Raw genomic sequence first — 24,940 nt, 5'->3', positions numbered from 1 at the left:
CTGAGTTTAGGCTATATATTCAATGTTAAGGCTGAGATGCTATCACCACATCTCTTGTTAGGCAACAGGAAACCTCAGTGCAGATAAACATGTAACTAGCAATAAAAAAACAGAACTATAATTATATAATTAGTATATGCTAATGCTGTGTGAGGCACCCGACACTCTTCTGACTTAATTTGTGAATATATAACTGGCTTAGTTTCACTGTTGAAGAACATCATAGAGAAACAATTGCAATCTCAATCTTTTGGACTAAACCTCCCCCATATCCAACACAAAAAACAGTGCTTTCTATTCCAGTCATGAATGCTTCTGGAATAATGACAACATTAATTTGGGCAGAAAGGAGGTTATATAATATACACTTATACACAATAGTCTAAGTTATACTCAAATGTTAAGTTTTACATATCATACTTTGCTCTTCAGTTGAAAAAATTCTCTTGTATAGAAGAAAATCCCAGCTTCTATTGAGAGAATTTGTATATGCAAGGCTGATAAGTTTGAACAAGATAGTGAATATAAAATTACCATGAAAGATAAACCATAATCTTTAAAGTTGCAGCTGATTTCAAACATTCCTTTTGATAGATTCCTAGTACAGCAATTTTTTAGAAGTATGAACACTCCAAATCTCATCTATTTATAGGCAAGTTTGTAACAGGTTCAATTGGAGACATCAAAAACATTTTAAATAGACATGACACGATGCATCTGTAGTTTAAAGGTCAAATTTATTAGGAGATTAAGAGATGTATTATACATGGACTATAAATATAGCACAGCTGACTTTATTCACAGTCAGACAGCCAATGCCAACCTATTTTGTAGACACCCTTGTTCTTTTGTTCCAAGAAAAGTTTGCACCATAAGACTTGGATTTAGGTTTTGGAATCTTCTTCTCTTCAACGTCATAGCTCCAGCCTGGAGGTTACAGGGGAGATGGGGGGCAGGGGGGAGAGAAGAAACAAAGAGAATTCTAAATATTCTTAGCATACAATATAGAGCAAATACAACTTAAACCTTTTAACTTTAACATCTTTTTCTCCATCTAGGCATCCACTAGTTTATTCCTTTGTAGTTGGCAGGAGAGAATACTGAAATGCCATAGATGTGACATATGCCCATTCTCTCAGTTGGTAAGACTTCACCATACTATGTACCTGAATTTTCTTTACTCCTGCAAAAAACTTGACATTCATCAGTGAAAAGCTCAACAGGGAACACTGACTGTCCTGCAAGTTCATGGCTCCAAAGCTCCATAGCATCACAGAAGCACTAAGGCTCTGTGTATGCTGGGACGGGAAATAAAAATAAAGACAAGGAAACATGGTTAAAAAAAGCATACAGAATATCAAACCCAAAGGTTGGGAGAGAATGGAGACCTTGGAAAGCTAGAGGAAAAAGAAGGGTGGGAGCACCAAAGAAAGGAATAGCAAAGAAAAAACTTCAGCATTAGAAAGGAGTTTAATACTTAACATTTTTATAAGAATATAAAAGATTAGGAGTAAAAGGGAATGAAGTGATAGAAGACAAGTAAATTATGTGATAGTTAAGCAAGAGAAATGCTAAAAAAATGTCAGAAAAGAGGAGGTGGAGACATTAGTGTTTATGTAAATCAAAATGCAAATTGGTTGCAGCCTCCAGGTGCCTGGAAAGTTGCCAGGGCAGCACTCAGTATTCCAAAGTTTGGTCTCTTTAGCTGCAACATTTCACTCAAAGTTGAGATACTTGAGTTGAAGCTAGAAGTGGTTAAGTACGCAGTTTTAATTGATACTAGTAAGATGATACTCTTCTTCCTTAGTTTTAAAACAAAAAACTTGGTAAGTCCTGAAATGTTTAACATATATCTGAATTTTTACATTTAAGGTGTTCACAGGAAACTCTCAAGATACATCTATAAAGCAAAACACATTTTGTAAGATACACAAGTTATCATGTCACTATGCCTCAATTCTGTGTATCACAAATGTCACACAAACATTTTGTTCGTGTTTATTAGGTTGAACCAATGTTAACTTCCAAGTTAACTATTCTCCATAAAAAAAATACTGGAATAGAGGATTTAAAAACATATTTCCATCTGTGAGAACACTAGCTTTTGCCTCCTGTTCTGATTAAAAATATAAGCTTGACTAAACATCCAGAACTAGATCCAGAGACAGACTTTGGTATTGTACCATTCAGCATTAGAACACCTAACTGTGAGGCACTTGGCTGCTAGAATGGAATCCACAGTCCCAAGTAACTGCTTCATCTCTTTATATACCAGAGAGGAGCTGAGAGCCTCCAAAAGAGATTCGCAACTGCCAGCACAATGACTTGAGCTGTCATAGCCATCCAAGATCCACAAAGTTAGTTATAGCTAACTTTGGATTGCAAGAGGCCACCATATGTGATAAGGCTCCACATTTTGGAACAGTCTGCTTGAGTTAGGCACCTTCAGTTCATGACAGAGACCAGAGGCCACTTTTATAAAAATACCACAATGGTGAGGGAGGTTAATCTTGCCCAGAACCCTGCCATACAAGCCAAGCAGATAGACAGCAGATTTCATCGTCTCTGGAAGAACACTCTCATCACCTGACTAAAGGTTATTGGGGAGTAGAAAAACTCTCCATCCTTGTTACTAAAGCTGTATGTTTTTAAGCAACTACCTCAGTGATGTCCAACAGGACAAAAAATAATTTAGGTCAACAGACTAAATTTTTAATTTCATCCAGTTACAAGTGTTTCCTCCTTGCTTTGACTTTAGACCATCATCAGCTGTTGTATTTTGGACAGAAATTTCTCCCATTACTGTATTCAGTGCTGTTATTCCCATTAGAAAACACATCAGATAGGGCAGGCAGAAAGATAGCTTGCCTAAGGTTCCTGAAGTTTTTAGGTGAGAGAGAACTCTTAGGTTTCCCAATCATATAAAAACACCTGCAATATCTAGGATTTGCAGAAATTAAACTTGAGGTTCTTCAGGAATTTTGTAATGGAAAACTTGGGTAGTTCATACAGGAAGGACAAAGAGGTAAATACTTGTGTTCCTAGACTTAGATATGTTTCAATAACAACCCAGATTAGAAATTCCATTGTAAATGTGTGCCTATGTTTCTCATTTCTCTCTAAAAGCAAAACTAAATATTGTAAAATTTATATTTCCAGCTATATCTGATACTGAAGCTATTAGTACAGAAAATATTATGCACATATCATATGCATAAAACTAAGCCACCTTAAATAAAAATGGAGTAACAATTTAGGTAAGCCAGTATCCACAGAAAAGTCTGGTACATCTCAATTATGGTAAAATTAAGGGTGCAAGACAAGCGAGTATTGAACTAATAATATTAATACTAAGTCACAGCCTTACTTTAGTTGGTAGAATGTCTTTGTAGTTTTCTCATATAATGGAGATTCATTACCAATTCAGTGACGGCGTAAACTTTCTACACTGAACAAATCAAGTATTTTACGTGAATCTGCATTTTGAAAGGACAAAATATAACGAGTCCAAAGAGTTGACATAAGTAGCTCATTAAAACAGTGATGTATAGGTCAGGATTCATTTTTTTTCTCATATAGACTGAACTTCCCAAGAAATAGAAAGAGCATGAACAATACAGAAGCATACGTAAGGCAGCACCAGATTCTCCCAAATTTCATATTTGTTCACTGAACATTACAAAATACTATTAAAATTGTACAGTAATTGCTATATCCAATGCAAATATGATGACCCTATTAATTTCTTTGTCTATACGATTTATTTTTTAATAAAATTAAGACTATTAAGTTAAAAAAAAAGATGCATTCAAAGAGGAATAGAGTAATTAAATACTAGCCTTTACCATTAAAAAGTTCAAATAAATTGCACATTAAATGGTTTAGCTTCTTAGTTGTATATGTTAATGGACTTACCCTGGGTTTTGGGTGTACAACATAAGCCATCTAACAACTTTGCGTAATTTGGTCTGACCAAGAACTTCACTATCTGTTTACTCCAGACTAAATACAGTTGAAAGCTATAGACCACAGGGAAGACTTCTGAAGCAGGTTACACTCCATGTGCATTATTCCTGGCTTTAACTCAGTGCAGTTAATCTTCCTCACATCCATGAGCACTAAGCATTAAGCCTAGCTCTTTAAGGAAAATGAAATTCATTTTTTAAAAAAAGGCCGCAAAAAATTCATACCAACACATAAAAGGACTGCTGAATATTCAAAAGGCTGATATTATGGATACTCCTTGCAGTACCATAATTCTGTGAGAAAAATACAAGCCTAAATAACCAAGTAAGTTTACAGACACAGTCCTTCTGATACATCATTAGCATTAAAAATATTAAGTAACGATACTGTTTTTTCTACTATCTTTTTCTCAAATAGGAACAATCATGAAGTATAAGAGTTTAGACTTTAGTATTGTCCTTGGAAAGAGTTAGCTATAACTTCCTCAATCTACAGCTTCCTCACAGGGGGCAGCGGAGGGGGAGGTGCTGATCATCTCTCTGGTGACCAGCAACAGGACACAGGAAATGGAATGAAGCTGCATCAGGGGCAGTTCAGGTTTGGCATTAGGAAAAGGTTCTTCACTAAGAGGGTGGCTGGTCCCTGGAACAGGCTCCCCAGGGAAGTGGTCACGGCATCAAGCCTGTCAGAGTTCAAGGAGCATTTGGATGATACTCTTAGTCATATGGTTTAGTTTTAGGTAGTCCTGCGAGGAGCAGGGCATTGGACTTGATGACCCGTATGGGTCCCTTCCAACTTGAGATGTTTTATGATTCTACGATAAATCCATTCTGCAACATGGCCAAAACTGAAGTCCAACATCCTTACTTGGTAGTCACTTAATTTAGTTTTTCTGATTATCAAACATTCACAAGGGTTCTGACAGTCTTTCCTTAACTAGAATTCAGATGCTCATATCAAGCCTTCAGGGCAAAAATCCCACTGCCATGTAGCTGGAACCCTCAGCCTTGGATACTCTTAAAGATAAACTATGAATATTAATTTTCCTCCAAGACCTGAGCAAGACTCAGTTCTCATTCAAGACACAGACACATGCAAAAGCATTGTAATAGTAATGCTAAGAAGCTGGGACATTTTTCCAGAAAGTGGAAGGCCTAGATTCAATGCCTTCAGCACCCTCAGAACTATTCCCCCGTCTTCATCCTCAAGTAGAGAACTAATGCCTACCAATTTTGTGGAATAGACGGAAGATACTTTACCCTGTACTATTTCTGTTGTTAATACTTTGAGATCAAGATTCCCTATAGAAAGCTGAATCCCTCATACCCAGTATGTATAATACATACCATTTTTTTCAGCAAAGGCAATGGCATCTTCTTTAGTAGAGAAAGTAAGAACCATGTTGGATAAAGGATCAGCTCTGTAAGAAATCAGATGACAAATTTTAAGCACATTTGAAATATAAAATAATTATATCCATATCTCAAAAGCTAGTCAAATGCTGTATTATGTAACTTTTTGTAGTACACAACCTCACAAGCCATTCAAAGTCCCCTTTTCTTGAATTATTTCCAGGATTCACTCTTCCTTTCTGCAGAGTATTGTTTCACTCTTTCAGTCTGTTAAACTTCCCTCCCAACTCCTTGCAGAAATTAATGTCTTAAGTTTTTTATTAGACAAACATGTCTAATGACCTCCTGAGGTTATAATAAGTGCTCTGCAACAATCTTTTTAATTTTAAAGCTGTGTAGTCCCCCTCTTTTTGGAAGATCAGGAGGCTTAAGGTAATTTTGAACATTTCAAGGAGACCAGGAGCCTGCAGAGCAGCTATTTGCAAGAATAATCTTATACAGAAAAGAGCAGAATATGAAAGTGAGCAGAACAGGAATTAAACAGAGACTGAAAAGTACATAAAAAACCTCAAGAGTTCAGCTTTGGCTGAGGTGTCACATGACCTCCACAAATTATTCCAGGACAGCAAGCAGATCACAGGCCACCACTGAAAACGAAGCCCAGAAACACAAACTGCTAGCTAACTAAATACACAGTGGTTAGTTTTAGATGATCAGCTATTCCTCAACTGCATTTCTGAAAGGAATGAAACAGCAAAAAGCTTTTCGAAACAAATTAAAATCTCAGTTAAAAAAACAAACTGCCTTATTTGTTGCTATAAAAGCTCAATTTAAGAACAATGACAAAGGATGAAGGGTTCTAAAAATTAATCTACAAAACCTTTAGGGAAATAAACATACTGGTTGTAGCAGCACAATGACTAGATAATGCTTCCCTGAGACAACACTGCACATGAGCCTGGGAGACAACTGGGAAGACAAGACCAAATTGCAACGAACTATTGAAGAAGCTGCCTCTCAACTGTTCTCTCTTTGAAGCTAGAAGGGTAAATGAAGAGAAAAAGCAACCAAAGATACACTGAACTCTCTACAATAAAGGACAAAGCCTGTGACTGGCGGAGGGGGAGGGTAAGAGGGGGAATCTAGCTTCCAGCAAAGACAACAATGTAATTTTCTCTGATGTACCCATGGAAAAATGGAGTTCACTATATATCCAATATATTCCCCAATAAAAAAAAAAAAAAAAAGATGAGGATAAAGGCAGAAATTACACTTTCACAAGGCACTAAGATAGGCCCTCTTAAAGACACTTAAAGATTTCTCTTATAAAGGTAGTAAGGAGAATTAGGAACTAAGAATTGGTCCATGACGTGATCAGTGGAGAATCAGGTGATCCAAATATATCATAGCATTGTGACAACTTTTGCTTATGGTTCTTCTTTTCCACTACTGGGGTTGGAAGAATCTTCTGAACATGACTAAGTGAGAACAAAGAAGTTTAAGTTTGAAGTGCAGTGAAACACTGTTCAGTACAGCAAGTTTGGTGAAAACCTTCCAGGACAGAGGCAGTTTGGAAATGAGGATTATGCAGAAATTATTTGTTCTGTTTTCATGTGGGATCATCTTTCATCCAACCTAAACACAGTTTTTTTAGTTCTTCCCATAAATGAGCTATTCGTGTGTTTAAATTTGTGATAATCTGTGAGCAAACTGGAGTTCAGGATGGCCAGCATGATGTCCGGATAATGTCAGCAATAGCAGTGCTGCAGGATTTCCTATGCCTGCCTAAACTGTTTTATCAGTCACTACAAACTGGGACTCCACATTTTCTTCTCTTCCGAGATCTTGTACAATGGAAACCACACATTTCTCATGTTTCTTTGTTTACAACTTTATATTAAAAGATGTACTCAAGAACTATCCATAGGCATTCCTGTAATAAAAAAAAACCACCATGGGTCCATTTTATTTAGATCTACAACTGGATAATTTTCACTGAAAAAAAACTATATCAAGGAAAAAACAAATGCAACAAAAAAAAGCAAACAAGACTATAAAATGACAGAAATACAGCAAAGACCTACAGGTAAATAAGTATATTGAGTTCACAGGAAAAGGGCGCTAATCCCTAGACCCTAAAGGGCTCTAATTCACTAATCCCATTACATTATTCAAAAGTAAATGGGAAAATTTCTAAGAACTGTTCTCTGCAGAAATTAAATCTGAAGAGAAGAAACTCTTCTTAGGCATTTTTGGCTGTTGAATGGTAATCTGAAATAACCAGAATGTTCACTAATAGCTTTTGTGAGAATTTCTTAAAAAATGAACAGATACAAACTAGTTTACAGAGCCCTTAACCTAGCAGTGTAAATTCTCAACACAGCACTTGCTCACACAGGAAATACTCCATTCTCTACCCCAAAATAAAAATGCATGCATAGATGGATTCATTCAAAATAGCCATTCCTTTTTAAATTCCCACAATAAACTCACTCCAGGACAATTTAACATACAGGTAAGCCCTTAATACCATGGCTCATTTTTCTAGGTGGTTTATTTAGCACAAACAGTTGTAACTGTTAGAAAGGTTAAAAGCCATTGTTTTGACTGAAATCATGCAAAATCCCACCCAGAAAATAATTTGTCTGGGGACATTAAAGTCAGCTGAAAAGCATAGGGGGATTAGAAGAAAAGCTCAATTCAACCTGAACTAAAGCAGGTGTTGCTGGCACCTGCTACAGTGTCATAATCTGTGCGGTGGTATAAATAGACCATACTTCATGGCTAGACACTTGCGGGGCACACAAGAAAGGAGGGAAAGGTGTACTGCTGGTCAACGGTCTATCACTTAATTAATTTAGGCCCCATGAGACAACCTGGTCATTACTTGCTAAATGTAGTAGCTGCTTGCAGTAGTCAAGTCATCCAAGGCATACCTGTATTAAATCACTGAAATCCTATCCTCTTAAACAGCAATTTAAATATGCTTAAGATGAAATGGTTAAAAAACCCCAGGACATGCTTAAGAGGCGGTCATTGTTATACACAGGCTTAAAGTTTTAAAACGGGTATTTTAACAGACTATTTTAATACAATTAATATTTTAATTAATATTCAGTATTTTTTCTCATCTAATGATAGTTGAGCTTTGCTTCCCTACCAACACAACACAGATGTTACAGGTTTTGAGCGTCCTCAATTTTTTATGGGAAACCAACATAACAGGAAGACTTGACTTCAGAGTTATTTTGAACTAATATTTCTGGACACATTTATTTTATAAAGAAATAAAACAAACAAACAAAATCATTCTGTGACCAGATTTAGAATGTTAATAAATCTCAAAAAATGCATCCTCAAAATATTTAATACTTAAAGTGTTAATTTTTTTTTCACAGAATTTTGTGTTCTTTGATTGTAAGTGCTAATATGATTGCAGCCAGACATTTTCAATACACATTGTATCCTTTGTGAAGTTTGAAAAATAATCTCTAGTGGTTGACATTTTTTTAAGTAGAATCATTAACTTTTCTGAATATGCCTCAAACAAGACAGCTTCAAATCAAAATTACAATATTGTCACGAGAATTGCTGGCATAGTCCTCACAGTTCACAGGAATCCTAACCACACTGTAAAATGTAGGTAGTATATTTATATAGGGAAAAAGAACGAAAAACTAGTTGCATCCGAGTTATACTTACATCTCAAAATTATAGCAAGTTTAGCTAAGATGAGTAGTTTTCTGGATCTTGGTGTATTTAACATTTTTTACTACTAATCTTAGTAACATTGAAACAAGCAGTGTAATATTTTAAGTAGGTTTAGGGTTTTTTTTAAATTAGTTATGGATCCTCATTATAGTTATAGATCCTCATTTCAGATCTTCAGGGTATTTATAAAACTTTGTAAAAAAAAAATAAATCCAGAAGCTAAGCATTGTTATTTTATGTTTAACTGAATTTAAAAGATGCAACTGAGGTAACCAATAACCTTCTTTCCCTGATGCTGCCATACAGTAACATCACCACAAACATAGTTGTTGAAATTTCTGGTTGTTAACACCATTTTCAAACTCTTCTAGATGATGTTGTGAGCTAAAATCTGCTTTTAAACATAACAGATCATTAATTATATGACTAACAAACCCAACCACTTACTAGAAGTACTGTTAAAACACAAGTAGATTTACAGGTAGAAAGGACATTTCAAACTTAAAATTTACATGACTCATAAGAGCCAAATACAGAGGAAAAATATTTCCAAATTCAGTAACTACTCACGTAGATGCCCAGCCCATTAAAGGGTTCTCCCAGCGCTCCCTGTTATCAAACTCCATCTTCCATTTCTTTGTATTGTTAACTCCTGCCTGCATTGCATTACGTGCTGGAACAAAAATGTGAACTTTTCTGGTTTTGATGTGCTCATCTGGAACACCAGTTAAAGCAGTGATATCCTATGAAAAACACAATGGAACTTGTTAAAAAAGGGTTCACATAAAAGGCTTGTAAAATAATACTACTTGTGCTTTTTACATTATTTCATGCTTTATTTTTTAAGTTACAAAAAAAGAAAAAACAATGCAGAAAAGTATGTTATGAGTCCAGCTGTATAAATTGAAGCTGATACACATTGGGACTGCTATCATTCTTCTTCCTCTGGCTGAATTAGGTTTTGCATGGATCAGCTAGCTACCTGAACCTGCTCATCTCCCAGCTACACAACTGCTAGTGCCAGAGGAGGGACAGGACATTCCCTCCCATCCTCTGACCACAGCTGCAAAGTCAGGACTGCTCCAATATGCACCAGCTAAAGCAAATGTGGAAATATATAAACTCTTCTTTCTCCCTTAAAGAAAACATTGAAGCACAGACTGAAACATCGACAAATCCCGAAATTTTACACTGCCATTAGGAGCTTAAACTTCCTATGAACAGGACTATTCACCAAAATCCTAGCCAGCCAACTATGTGCTGCAGTGTAAGTGCTTTCACTTGGGCTTAAGTCTGTATATAAACAAGAGGCACCAACATCCACACTGACTCAAGAAGCTATACTTAGCATGAAGCAAGAGACAGGAGGTTATCTTTCACACAATAATCTATTGATTGTTTGAGACTGCAGAGCAGGTAGTAGAATTCAGCTCTCTTATTTCTCTAACCACTAGTTATTACATAAAATTGACCGCCTCATCATGTTTCAAGCTATGAATATTAGCTTCTGAGAGTCAATTCTTCTGTTGATGTTCAAGATCAAGATAGGAACATTTGATACTGGCAACATTGTTTAGTATTTTTGTGAGGACAAAAGGATTCAGGAGATTCCAACCTTCAAAGAAAAAAGGCTTGTAACGTAGTATACAGTCAGTAGGATGCCCTCCTCTAGGAAGGCTTGGCTTGTGACCCCCTCAACAAATAAACCTAACAAAGATAAAAACTGGAAGATCACAAAAGCAACCTAAAAATATTAACTGACTTTAACAAAGAGTAAGATAGGGAAAAACCTCACAAGAACTGCTGTGAAAAATTACCCTCAGCAGCATCCAATACAATCAAAGTGAACCTTCTCGCTAAAAACTAAACAGTAATTACATAAAATTAACCTGTCAGTTCACCCTAGTAAAGAGTGAAATCAAACATCAAATCCATCTCTAAGGATGCTAAACTACTCCTGTTCCTTACATACTTAAAAGGCCAGTGGGAGCTCCTTGGTCTCCCGCCCTGCCCTTCCCGCCTCTCCCCTCCCTTCCCCTCTCCTCCCCTCTGCAGGAACAAATAATAAACCGGTACAAAAGTGCAGCAAAACTTCGGGCATATTGAACTCATCTTGCCAGTACTGCCATGATTTGAATTAAAAGGCAAACAAGTTTAAATAAAACACTGTGGCTTTACATGTCTGTAGCTAACTAACTTTGTGGGATTTTGTTTTGTGGCACACTTAAAAGCTCTTGGTGCTGTCACCAGATCATCCTTTGAAGTGAGGCAAGTCTCATTTTTCATTTTACTTCAGAAAACAAATTTGGGGAGATCAGCCCCTCAAAACTACACAAGGGAGCAAGTTTAAAGCATCTGACTTGCATTTCCAATTAGAATAGCAGGGGAAACAAACAAGCATGTACACTAATTTTCCAACTTCTGACACTTCTACACAGACTACCAAAAGAAATCATCAAAATATCTTAACAATTCCATTACAGATACTTTCATTAGGACCAAGTAATGTTTATTTTTAATATGAGTCTAGCACTGATATGAAAAAGAAACACTACCAGTCACTGGAATGTTGCAACACATATGTGAAACACCTCCTGACAGCCTGGCATTTCTGACTGCTGAAGCTTAAACCACAGTTTTAGAAGGAAATACCTTTCAGTTTTCTTATTTGAATTGGCAAAGTGCTTTGTTTAACAAAAAGGGTTTTTTACCTGCAGTAAAGTCTGGTGGGGCTTCAACATTTACCTTGCCTGTTTATAGGAATAGGCTACTATATTAGCCTTTATTTCTGTATTTAAGAGACATGCCTATTGAGAAAATGTAAGAATATTCACAAAAAAATTTCTCTTTTCCCTCTGAAATAATGTGCTGTGTGCAAAAATACTGGATTTGTTATCATCAAATACCTCCAAATATGCAACCTTCAAAATAGCTCAAAATTATGACCTTTTTTTTCTATTACTATTCTCCGCAACTCATATGTGCATTATTATTTTTATGCTTCATATTTAGAGGGTTTTGAATTGTGCCAGAATTATCTGGAATTATTAAAATAAGATAGTATGTTAAATAACATTATGGGCATATACAATTTCCTCTTCTGAAGCCTCCACACCAGAGAATCATAAACATACTACATATTGGTGCACACAGAACACAATCTAAAAAGAGTATAAAAAACAGCAAATGCTATATTTATGAGGTAAACGTAGTATAGAAATGCCTAGACTTGTTCATCTGGATGAAAATAAAACCAAAACCCCAGACAAACCTTAAGTCCCTTCAAGCCGCGTTTTTTCGGGCACTCATTTAGCTCCAAATCAAAGTTATTTCACTAATAATATAGGATTCATCCCCTAAAAATCTTTTCAAGGTGAAAACTAAAACCTGCCTACTTTCCGAAACTCAAATACCTACATGGTGTTGCTAGCTCTTCATACTTTGATTCATTATAGCTAAAGTTTCCATGCCTTCTAGGAATCTAGCAATTGTTTATTGATATCTTCCCCATTTTAAAGCTGGCAACTGAACAGACAGTTGTTAGGACAACGAGTTTCTGGTTTCTGAAGCCCAAGTTGTCCTGACATAAAATCACTGTTTCTGCTTGCTGTAGACATGTAAGGTACTGTAGCATAGCTGAGCTGTTGCCAAAGATATGGAATAAAAAGGCTTGGCATCTATCACATACTTGACACCTAAAGAGCACAGAAGCTCTAAAATTCCTATTCCCTGTAGGCGCACTCTTAGTCTAGACAAACTGATTTCTCACACTTTTAAAATGCATTACAACACTCTATTGTGATCATTTCATCCACACAGCTCCAGCTAGTGACAGAAGAACCTGTCCTTTAAGCGACATTTCAATGGGCTAAAGCTCCCGCTCCAAGATGCCATTAAAACAATATAATACTTGAAAAGAACTACGCTGCACTGGGTTGAACTCTTTACTGTGTCTTCAGTGCTTTGTTCTGAGTTCAAGTTCTCACTGAAACTACCTGTGAACCAACTTTCCAAAACAAAGATGTTTTTGACAGCTGGTTTCACATTACTATCTTTTTTTTTTAAGTGTTCCTTACTGAATTTTGCTATATTAGCATATTAAAATATTAGTGAGGTGTTCGGCATTCAAATTCTAAATAATAAGGTGACAATATAAAAGATGAGATTTGAACTGTATAGGTTTGCTTTACTAGAAATTAACAACACTGCTTCACATTTTTAACACAGGCTATCATCTGCAAGGTACATTCTGACATTCTGTTTTTCTTAATATATATAGAGGAGTTTTTTTTAAACAGCAACCTCTGAGTTTGTTTTTTTTTAATTAAAAAAATACTCAATTTTAAGTCATTTTGGCTCTTGGAATAAGCTGAGAGGGACAAAACACTCATTTTTTTTAAACAACATATATCACATCAAATTGCTTACACATTAAGAAGAGGTTTTGTCTTTATTATAACTTGCACTATTTAAGAACACTTTTCATGGTAGAAAGTCTGGTAAAGCTGTTCTCAAAGAGTAATAAGAAACGATAAATGTGCTATACAGTGGGGAGAAAAACTGGTTCACAGAGGCAGTGTCAATGAAAGCAGTATTCGGCATGAAGATGACTTTAAAGGAAATGAGAATTTCCTTCTTTTAAATACTCCACTAATGGCACAAATTCCAAAGGGGACAAGAAATGGAACTCTGTAATTCAAGGGAAGAGACAAAATTCAAGGTAAGAGACAAAATGATTGAAAGTATCTCTGAAAACAAGTGGTTTTGAATAGACGGGTCAGGTGTACATAAAGGTGTCATGTTTCTCTTACGACATTTCTTTCCATGCATAGACAAAAACTGTACATAACCACTATCAACTATCTACTGTTTAGCACCCCCCCCCCCTTCTTTTTTCTTTAATAAAGGAAACAGGGAACAAGCAATGGGAAGTTGATGTCAAAACACAGAAAAACCTCCCAGCAAGCTTCCAGCAACCACCCAGGATTTAGAGTCTTGCTAGCTGCTCTCTTTTCAATACCAGAATTTCACACATTTCAATGACCATTATGACTTCAAAGAATCAAATTTTCATCATTGTCCGTCATCTGCCGGTTGATTTGTATAAAGGAGTTCTTCTGCAGGCACTCCAGACAAAGGCCTCCTTACTTTCGTGGCTATATATCAAGTTTAAAAGTTCTGTTTGTGACAGTTGTGTCTGTGGTAAATCAGGGTAACACTGAAGGAGTGCAGCTGCTCTGCAGGAACCTCCTTTTTGGCATCATTTCACTTAAATAAAAACTGAATAATTAGCTTCTGCCTTTATTAAACCACAAAAATGCCACTGGCCTTAGTAATTACTTCCGGTTGCCCCACCTACTTAACCTCAATAGTTTACACTTGTTAGAAAGGAGGGAAAGTAGAAGTTTTCTGTACTTCACAGGAGTTTACAATAGCTTGCTCTCTTCCCCACCCCCAACTTGTTTTACCAGACTAAGTGCATAAAGTTTTGCTATACATTCATGTTGCAATACACTTTCTTTAGGAGCTGTTATATCAAAGCACAGAACGTCTTGCATAATACTCACAAAATAGCTGCTGTGAAAGGAGCTTTTTATTTAGTGTGCTCAGCTGCTTAGGCTGTAAGTCAGGATGAGAACATTTACGTTTCTATGCTTCAATACGGACGGTATTTTTGAAACAAATGTAAGAGAACAGAATCTATTATGCAAATTGTAAGTGGAAAAATGGAGCAGAATGAACTAAATGTGGTCAGACAACACTTATCTAACAGCTACAGACATAACAAAGGGAAAAAAGCATATTTGCCCTTAGGAAACTCTGTATCACACAGAATACAGTTTTCTTTCAGGCTTCACAATCCTTTTGCATTATCACAGTCATCTGTGTACAACATGGTGTTACTGGTAACATGTTCTCCCATCTAACCATTCTGCGGAACAATTAATAAAGAAGTTGAGAAAAGAAGTGAAAGAACCGTATTTTAAAAAAGAAAACCGAACATTGTAAAGAGGAAACAGTATTCAGTAATAATAATGATTGCATGAAAGCTTCTATTTGAAGAAAATCTGTTTCCATAGGCAGTTTTGCAGAAAATGCTAAAGAGAAACTGGGTATGGAGAAAAGGCTATGCTGAGAAGTGAGTCTAACAGAAGCAGAAATTGTCACATTACTGGAATCAACATAAGTCTATTACAATACTTTTTAGACTACTGACTGCCATTGTGCAAAGGAGGTGTCAGCAACCAAAACAGTCCAACATTCGCAAGTGCTGTTAGCTTCAGCAAACCCTATTCATCAGTTTGTATTTCACAGCCGAGGAGATGGCTAAGCATTCATTGTTTTTGCAAAACCTCCTTGAGAACTTCCATCATCCCACTGCACAAAGGCTCACTCCACTTTCCCAATATTCTGCATGCTCAATATTATTCCATGCTGCTTGCGTGAGATACTACCAAGATAATGGCATAACACATCCCACACACGATTAAACCAACATCACTTGGATTTGTTCAGAGCGAACAGGAAGAAAGAGTAAACAGGAATACTTGACTGGATTTCTAAAAATCCCAGGTGCTCTCTACAAACTGGAACACGACTTCACACTAAGTAGAAAACTTGCCCCACACCAACCCTTCTTTCACATCTTAAAACACGTTACTTAGTCTGCATTGCACTCCCAAATTTTGTATTCACTTTTGTCTCCTGCAGAAGTCATAGAAAGACTGTATTTATAAAAGTGATCAATGGTAAAAGTTATGGCAAAAGCTGCTGACTTGTTAGTTTGAAACATAATACTAAAAATAAAAACAAAAATCCCAGATTTTGCACCTCTCAGTGACGAGCCTCAAAACAGAGAGGCATTTTTCTTGACAAACATGCAAAAAATACCTATCATTCAGCCTGCATTCTTGATGGACAGGTAAACAACATTTTAGAAATTTAAAAATGAAACATTCGAAACACGTAAGTCCCACTTCCAGCACAGACGGATATTTCATGCTCAGTATAGTATTTCTGCCAAGAAAGAATGAAAGAGAAAGACAAAATGATTATTTAATTATTAACAATGTACTTTTTTTCCTGTAACAGTATGTCTTAGTTTTGTAAATGTTGTCTGGGTAAGTATCATGAAATTAAAGAGAGGGGGGATCAAATATGTGGGTTTACACTTTGCAGTTTCTCCGTATGAATGAAATTAAGAAAATCATTATTAAATGGAGGAAAGTAGGGGCAGTCAGGGGAGAATATAGTTTATAAAAATAGATTGATGTTGCTACTAGTAGTCATCAGAGACTCCAGTGTGGTCATGACATTCTTCAAATTGAGAAAATGATAAACAGCGTGTTTATCTCAAACAAGGTGGGAAAAAAGCCTGAATTACTTCGAGCAGATCTTGTAAACTACTTTTTCTTGTAACACAGCAAGATTTAGAGAGAACATACTTTCTAGAACTCATTCAAAGCATATGTAAGCAAATCTTTTGCTTCCACACACACAAGTGGCTGGTATTTTTTTATTACCTGCAAGGCATTTAAAAATACAGATTTTTCTACAGTGCACAACTTTCAAGCATTCTACAAGAACTTCACAATCCTCAGATTAAAAAACATGCCAAAAAATCAATTAGTTATGAATAAGACTACAACAAAGCTTTTAGACTGTGACCTTTCAAATAAAAGAAGGGCAGTCTTAGTTTACTTGTATTTAGAAAAAGGATAATTGAACAACTGAAATTATCTAATTCCTCTCAAGACTAATTTACAGTTACAGCAACACTCTATTGCTTTAACACCATAACCAACTGTTCTTCCAGATACCGTTCCTCAGTTGGAAAACAAAAAAAAAAAAACAGGCAGGAAGGAGCTCTAAGGGAAAGAAGACAGAAGTATTAGTAGCTAGGGCCCACCTAGAATAGACAGCTTTGTAGTAATTCCCCTGATTAGTTCAATTTTGTATATAATATTGAATATATACTATATTGTAGTTCACTTGTAGTTCAGTGATGGTATATTCTTTCAATTAAAATTTATTCAGTTTGCAGTTCTGATTATTTATGCTATACTCTTAGCATAAGTCACAATACGCAGACTGGCTTGCAAAGCTATATGTAATATTTCAAGAATATCTTGGTGAGTTATTCACTAAAGATGACACATGAGCTTCCAGTCTATAAAATGTAGTTTTTATCATGGACATCCAAAGCCCCAACCAGCAGCTTAGGGTGGGGTCTTCCACATTTTAAGTGAGAGTCAAAATTCAGGCTACTCTTGCACATTGGGAATAATTTCTGTATTTTTTGTGTGTTTCTGATTCCATTTTAGTGAAGTCTTTAACATCCGTTAAAAGTTACCTGTATTTACAAAATAAATAACAAGCATATGACTTAAGTGAATTTTATAAAGTTATTGTTTTTCAGGAATTCTGTCAGGAACAAGAAAAGGAGCAGTTCTGATCTGCTCTATGCCCATTTCAAAACCTTACAAAGCTTTCTTTAAAGTACTCATTAAGAAATTTTCCACTTGTTTCATCATCTTCAGCCTTTGGAGGGGAAGGGGGCTAATCTGTGTTAAATGTGTAGCTGGGCTTCCTTTTCTCCCTTTTGTGGAAAGCTCCCTTACCAGTTCAGGCTGCAAGGCCCAAGGGAGCATGATGTTCAGAGCCCAGCAGTGAACTGGGACACTACTTACACATTAAGCAGTGCAATTGCTCCTGTGAAGCAGGAACACCTTGGCCAATTCACACTCTAATCTGGACAGCAAATATCCTAAGGTCTGAGCTGTTGAGTTCAAATTTCATTGTACAGCAAAGTCTTAAGACTTGATAACTCTAGGAAGATTTCCTATGATGAAGTCGCAAGAAAGATTATCACTACAGTATATGAAACATCCATTGTGGATTCAGTTTCAACTAGCTAACAATCTCCCTGGGCTGGCAGCTAGAGCAAATAATAATAATTTTTTTAAAAATTTATTTCATTATCATGCATTCTGGTGTTCTTTTAATTCCCTATTTAATGGTAGCTGTGGAACACCATTTAACTTTGAGGGTTAAAATTTAACAAACTATTTAAGCTTTTGTTTATTGAAAAAAGACATTTATTGAAGGTTGGGGTGAAAAAAAGGCAAAAAGCAGTGTTTTAAAGTTTAGCTTGACGATAGTGTCATACTAGTGCATGGTCTGCTACTAAGAACAATATTGAGAAATCCTGAGTTCATGTAAACCAATGCCTGCCCTCATTGTGATGCACATTCTCTATCCTTTACATCTCGTTTATAAAGAAGGTGATCTCTGTAACAGATCTTTGCACATAGTAACAAGTGGTGTGAGACATAAGGAAGAAAAACAGAAGCAAATCCCTAATCAAGAAATGCAAATTTAGAGCAAAATCCCTGTTGGTGCATGCTTTTTAGAAGAAAAGTTGCATTTAAGAAATTACAAGGAAGCCAGACCTGTTAAAAGCTGTCCCTTACCCTAATGCAAGATGTAATGCTTCTATGTAATATGCATGGACTTTAAAAGTTGAAAGCAAGTGCTAAATAGTGTACATAATTTCCATACACAGCAGGTAGTGAAGCAAGAAAAGAACTGACACAGTTACCCTAGTTAAAGAGATGCACAATAGAGAACTGTTATGCAGTGTTAGCATACTGAAGGTCTATGCATCAGGGATGTTGTGGCTATTAACAGCTTAAATGTTCACTGTATTTTGTTAATTAGTGCACACAGCTTTTAAGCCTTAAATGTGTTTTAGAAGGTTCTTTTCTAACAGTAACACAGTCATTATTCCCTGGCAGGGATGGGAAGGGTTGATGGGGCTTCAACTGTTTCAACATCATCAATAAAATACACAGCTTAATACCACTGGACAAAAACGGTTTCTTTAAATTTATCTATATGGTTAGTTAGAATGGAAGCTTTCTACAGTCTCTCTCTAAACAGCTGAATCATAACTAGAATGCATTAATGTTACTTCACAAACTGTCTTTAGCTTGCTCTATCTAGAAGTCTGTCCCTGTAATTTGTGCTTTCATATGCTTGGCCTTTAAGGTTATTTATAGGACAGAAATCATGCTCTTATACTTCCTGATACAATAGAAAGAAACCCGTCACCAATTAAATTCAGTAATTCAATTTGATACACTACATCTTTCCATTCAGTTTTCTATTACTGTGGGGAAAAACAGCAAAGAAGTGTACAATGTACAATTGTGCTTACTAAACAGTGATAAAAAAGTAAGCATTTGTATTGGAAACAGACATTACAGAATAAGATATTGAACTTCTGCCTTATCGGAGAAACAGAATTAGTTGACCCAACAATGCTTTCAAATGGAGTGCACATGGCAACAAAAATGCGGGCCTGAGAAAATGCACCTAAGACAAAAATACAAAACAGAAGAACGAAGAATAAAATTTTAGCGCAAACTACAATTTTGATCTTAAAAAAGCTTCTGCCTGGTTAACATGCTACTCAGTGAAAACTTTAAAATATATGATTTATGATGATGATGTTGGCCTATATAGAAAAATATTTTTATTTTTATACATGAATATATGTTCACATCTATAAAATGAATCCGTAAGGAAAAACTATCCACTTCTTCAGATGTTTGTAATCACAATTACTCATGATAGTCTTAGTTTTTTAAAAACATTTGCAATGTAATTATAACATTGTTTAAAAAAATACTGTATTTGGTATGTCTTACTGGCATTTTGTAGAAATTCTTTATAGCTCAGCTTCTTTTCACTTGTTAACCCAGTTTTCAGGCTAACAGGTAATAAGATAAAAGTTATTTCCCCATCAAGCAAAGATCTTCTTTTGCACTAAATGTAAGCCAATGGGCTTTATGGAGTGAATAGAACTGACTAGGCTAAAAAGATACATAAGAGATTGCTCAATTTCCATGCAGTGCATGCTTCACAACACAAGAACTAAATTGCATATTAAAACTCTGGATCTGAACATCAGATGCTTTCTCCACAGCCCATGTCCACACCTAACACAGGTTAACATTCCTAATTTGAGAAAGCAGCCATTAAAGTAGTTCAAAGATACGTCATAAACAAGCCATCAAGAACTGGAAGAGCATCTGGTTCCATTCCATCATTGATCTTCTGAGTAGAAAGAGGTAGTACTGAAGAAGCACCAAGCTCTCTTGCAGCATGACCAAGAGGTTCAAGGATTCCCACAGGATTACTGGGCTTTCCAAAGAAGGAAAGCTTTTCCCTTCTGACTTGATAAAATGATTCAGCTAGAACTCTATGACTAGAAACAGCATTCAAGCCTGTACATAGAACTTTCTTAGTTAGGCTAGGATTTGTGTCTTAAATCTAAAACTTAGACATACTGCAAAAATGCAGAAAGACACATTTGACTGAACAGAAAAGCAAGCACTCTACAAGGAATTGATTATTCACTATTCCTGACAGGACAAGAAGAATTCATGTCATCTACAGAAATACTTCATAACAGGAGATACTAACTTAGGTGTTCTAGAAGAGGTTCAGATAATGGTATTGTTTTATAAGAACATGAAAATACTATCTAGTCTTTAAAAAGCAAATCTACTCAACAAAACAGCTCCAAAAAATGAAGTTACTTCTTACTCCTGTTGATTACTAGACTATATCAATGGCTTACTTTTATTCTTTCTAGCAGATTAGAAACATTGCTTTCATATTTAGACTTACAAAACCAAACAAGTATTTGCAATAACCCTTTGGAAGCCAGACAAACTAAACATGGCACAATGACACTCTTTTTATTTGTTCTGAGCAGCCATCATAGCAAGCTCTTCAAAACCTGTGTTCTTTGATAGAAAAAGAAATACTACATAATGAAACAAACAAACAAAATCATCTGCATACCCTTCAGAGAGACATGTTCTTTGACCCACACTAAAGCCTTGAAATTTTTCTACATGAATGCTGCACGAAGGAAGCCCAGACAAAACAAGACACTTGAAATGTCAGAAGGTTGTGTAACCTCAATCTCAGACACTCCTCCTTCCAATACCCAGCAGAGATAGCACTACCATGTACCAAAAGAAAAGGCTCTCAGACAAAGAAATCCAAATCCTTTACCCTATCCTAAAACCAAAATAAACCTACATAGGGATGAGAGTGTGATTTCTCTCACTGATACAACTATGTATCACTTTATACCACGTTCTGGGCTACTTGCAAAATATGTAGTTTTCTAAACTGAAAAACAAAATTATCTCAAGCTGAAATTTAGTAATATAGCAATATTTATTGCTCTTAAAAGACACCTAAAAGTGATGGCAATTTCTTTACTGGGACTGTCAGACTTATAGAAAGCTTCTTTACCATGGGGAGTAACTTGTTGCCTGCAGACATTCTTACAGAAAGCTCTTTTTTGGTATCCAGCCAACCGGGTTTTCTAAACCACTGCAAGCTTCATCAAACTACAATTGCTTACAAAAACAAGTTGTAGCAAGCAGTATAGGCTGAATTGAGCTAGAATATTCCAACTGAAGAGGGATTTAATTACCAAACAGCAAAGTATAGTGAATTTGCAGTACTGAAAGCGTGTACATAGCTAGATAATCTGGTAACTACACACACAACTACACCTGAGCATGTACTGTATTTAACACCAAATGCAACTGCCAGCCAAAACTATAGAGAAGGAACTGCCAAATTATTTAAATAAAAAACAAAAAATCACTTTTTAGCAATAAATATATGCTCTGGCAGAAGAGCATGGTGTACATGAAGTGAGAAGGATTACCACCATCCCCAAAACCATTAAAACCTTTAAAATATTGAATTTCACATTAGCTGCTTGACAAAGTTATCCAAGACAGTTTTTTCCTTCCCAGAGCAGAACTTCTTAGTCTTCACTGAGGGGAAAAAAAGAAAAAAAGAAAAAAAAATAGAAAAAGAACTTTTTAAAAGATTATGTTGTGCAGCAAAAATGCAGATTCACAAATAAACTATCAGTGACCACAAGAAGTAAAGGTCTAAGTTTTTAACTCTATGCACATCCACTCTTAAATTAGGCACTTTTATTAAAGTAGATGTATATGTATTTTTACTTGCAAACAGTTTTCTCTTTTGAATATTTAACTTCTATTGAAAGAACACATTTAGTTTTGAAATAATTCTAGAATGTGGTTTCATACCTTAAACACTTTCTGTGCTGGAAACTAGTATCATTCAAGTGTCAAGCATCACAACTGCAGATGACTGAATGCAAACCAAACACTAAGTACTGCATATGAAGTGCAATGTAAGGACAAGACACACGGTGTTAAATATTTTATAAACCACCAGCAAACAACTTTTCTTTTATCTTGAATCCCAAGTACAACACAGTTCAAATAAGCTGGTCACCTGCTTACTTGACACAACTGTGATGGAAGAAAAGTACTTCTTCAAACCACAGGCTTCATATACAAGGCCATTTTGGCCAAAGCTAGAAACTATTTCTCAAAATATACCTGCAAAGTGAAGCATGGAAAACCCACTTCTATTAACCTCATTTTACACAGTAAGTTTATTCATTCTCACTCATTTTTCATTATTCTGAAGCAAAATGCAAGCTGCTGATCTAATTGAGAGGAAAAAATAAATACAAGGAATACAACCTACAAGAGAGAAATTTGGGGCTAGAGGGAGGGAATGGGTAATTCCATCTGACCCCCCCCCCCCCCCCCCAGATCTCCATCCTGGTGCCTCGTACCCTTTGAATATGACAACTCCCTATCACACAGTCATACATATAAAGCACACAAAAATTTGTAAGTTACATTCCTCATCTAAAGAGGAATGCTGTCCTGAACTGAATACTTTATGGTAACCAGTTGAATAAATACTGCAGCTAGAGTGGATTAAACGAAGAAAAGATTATTCCAAATTCTTTTATCCCATTAAATTACTTTAGGAACAGCTTGAACTCACCCTCAAGGAATAACCCGCAAGGGGTTAACAGCATTTTGAAAAACCAAAACATAGAACATCCACTATATCCTTATTATCTAACACAGTGGTAATGCTTGGAGAATTCTTGGCTGAATAGTAGTTTCAAGAAAAGGAAATCTAGTAAGCCTGTCTTTAATAAATGCATACTTTGCCAAGTATTTCTCTTCACTGAGTTGCAAAACCAGCTCCTATACAGTCTTCAAATGCAATGTCACACTGTCTCGCACATAATTTTATGACACATTACTCTGAAAACCAAAGCAGTAAAGCATATTATATACTCTCGGTTCTTGGGAAAGGCTGCTAGCAATGATCACACTTTAAAAAGCATGTTAAAGCTTGATTTGCTATGTCCTTTGTTTCACAGCACTGCAGACTATCAGATTGAGATTTGAAGTAGTTTTACCATTCCAGGCTATTTTTCACTTGTTTGTATATTTTATTTTAAGCTGCAATATTATCACTGTTTATTATAGTAAAGTCTATGCTTCTCTAATCAAACAAAGATTATACAATTTCACTAATTTCTAAGCCTAGCCAAAGTTGGGATTTGGATGGTGAACAAACTATGACTCAATCCCAAAAACACCGTGTGATGTTTGCTAATAATGCAGTCTTCTAGAAAAAATGGACTGGAGTGTTTCCGCAACTTTATAGCTGAAGAGATTCATGTTCTGAGAATTCTGTTAATACTGTGCTACTCCTGGATTATGCAGTAGTAAACACTTAGAACAGACACTAACTGCTACCTCTGGACAGCTAAGAGGAAGCTGCTGAGATTCTTGATACTGATTTCACAATAGTTATTAGAATCATTTAGGTTGGAAAAGACCCTTAAGATCGAGTCTAACCATAAAGCTAACACTACCAAGTCCACCACTAAACCATGTCACTAAGTGCCATGTCTACGTATCTTTTAAATACCTCCAGGGGTGGTGACTCCACCACTTCCCTGGGCAGCCTGTTCCAATGCTTGATAACCCTTTCAGTGAAGAAATTCCTCCTAATATCCAACGCATTTCCTCTTGTCCTATCACTTGTTACTTGGGAAAATGTCTTTCCTGTAGTGAGGGGCCCAGAACTGAACACAGTACTCGAGGTGCGGCCTCACCAGTGCCCAGTACAGGGGAACAATCACCTCCCTGCTCCTGCTGGCCACACTATTTCTGATGCAGGCCAGGATGCCCTTGGCCTTCTTGGCCACCTGGGCACACTGCTGGCTCATATTCAGCCGGCTGTTGACCACCACCCCCAGGTTCTTTTCTGCTGGGCAGCTTTCCAGCCACTCTTCCCCAAGCCTGTAGCGCTGCATGGGGTTGTTGTGACCCAAGGGCAGGATCCGGCACTTGGCCTTGTTGAACCTCACACAATTGGTCCAGATCCCTCTGTAGAGCCTTCCTGCCCTTGAGCCCTCCCTCCCAACTTGGTGTTATCTGCAAACTTACTGAGGGTGGACTCGATCCCCTCATCCAGATCATTGATAAAGATATTAAATAGAACTGGCCCAATACTGAGCCCAGGGGAACACCACTTGTGACCCGCTGCCAACTGGATTTAACTCCGTTCACCACCACTCTTTCAGCCCAGCCACCCAGCCAGTTTTTCACCCAGCAAAGAGCACACCCATCCAAGCCATGAGCAGCCAGGTTCTCCAGGAGAATGCCATGGGAAATGGTGTTAAAGGCTTTACTAAAGTCCAGGTAAACAACATCCACAGCCTTTCCCTCATCCATTAAGTCCCCTTATTAATCTGCTTTGGCCTAGGCTGCTGCAGTATACAGCATTTACTGCTCCTCTTGAACATCATCTGAAAAGCATGAACTGCTCATCCTCAAAAAGGGGTTCAGAATTTCTGCTCCCAATTTGGCATATGCAAGTTATGTTTACTGAGTTATGTATAGAGTTTGTCTACAATCAGAAGGACACTGGCCCTCTGTTGAGGTTCAGTACTGAGACTT

At 36.5% G+C, this 24,940-nt stretch overlaps 1 protein-coding gene across 1 annotated transcript in view; it reads right to left on the bottom strand.

The window, feature by feature from the left end:
* Positions 1-718: 718 nt before the first annotated feature.
* NDUFS4 (NADH:ubiquinone oxidoreductase subunit S4) overlaps positions 719-24,940 on the bottom strand; it is a 49,052-nt gene continuing 24,830 nt past the window's right edge. Inside the window, exons 3-5 of the mRNA XM_069777509.1 lie at positions 9,600-9,772; positions 5,313-5,386; positions 719-927 (exon numbers count right to left, since the gene is read on the bottom strand). Coding sequence (XP_069633610.1) covers positions 824-927; positions 5,313-5,386; positions 9,600-9,772 — 351 coding nt within the window. The 3' untranslated portion in view covers positions 719-823. The remainder of the gene's footprint in view (positions 928-5,312; positions 5,387-9,599; positions 9,773-24,940) is intronic.

This window comes from Haliaeetus albicilla, chromosome Z (assembly GCF_947461875.1).
Source record: "Haliaeetus albicilla chromosome Z, bHalAlb1.1, whole genome shotgun sequence".
Classification (NCBI taxonomy): Eukaryota; Metazoa; Chordata; class Aves; order Accipitriformes; family Accipitridae; genus Haliaeetus; species Haliaeetus albicilla.
The sequence above is the reverse complement of the archived record's forward strand: the minus strand, read 5'-3'. Positions and strand labels throughout refer to the sequence as shown.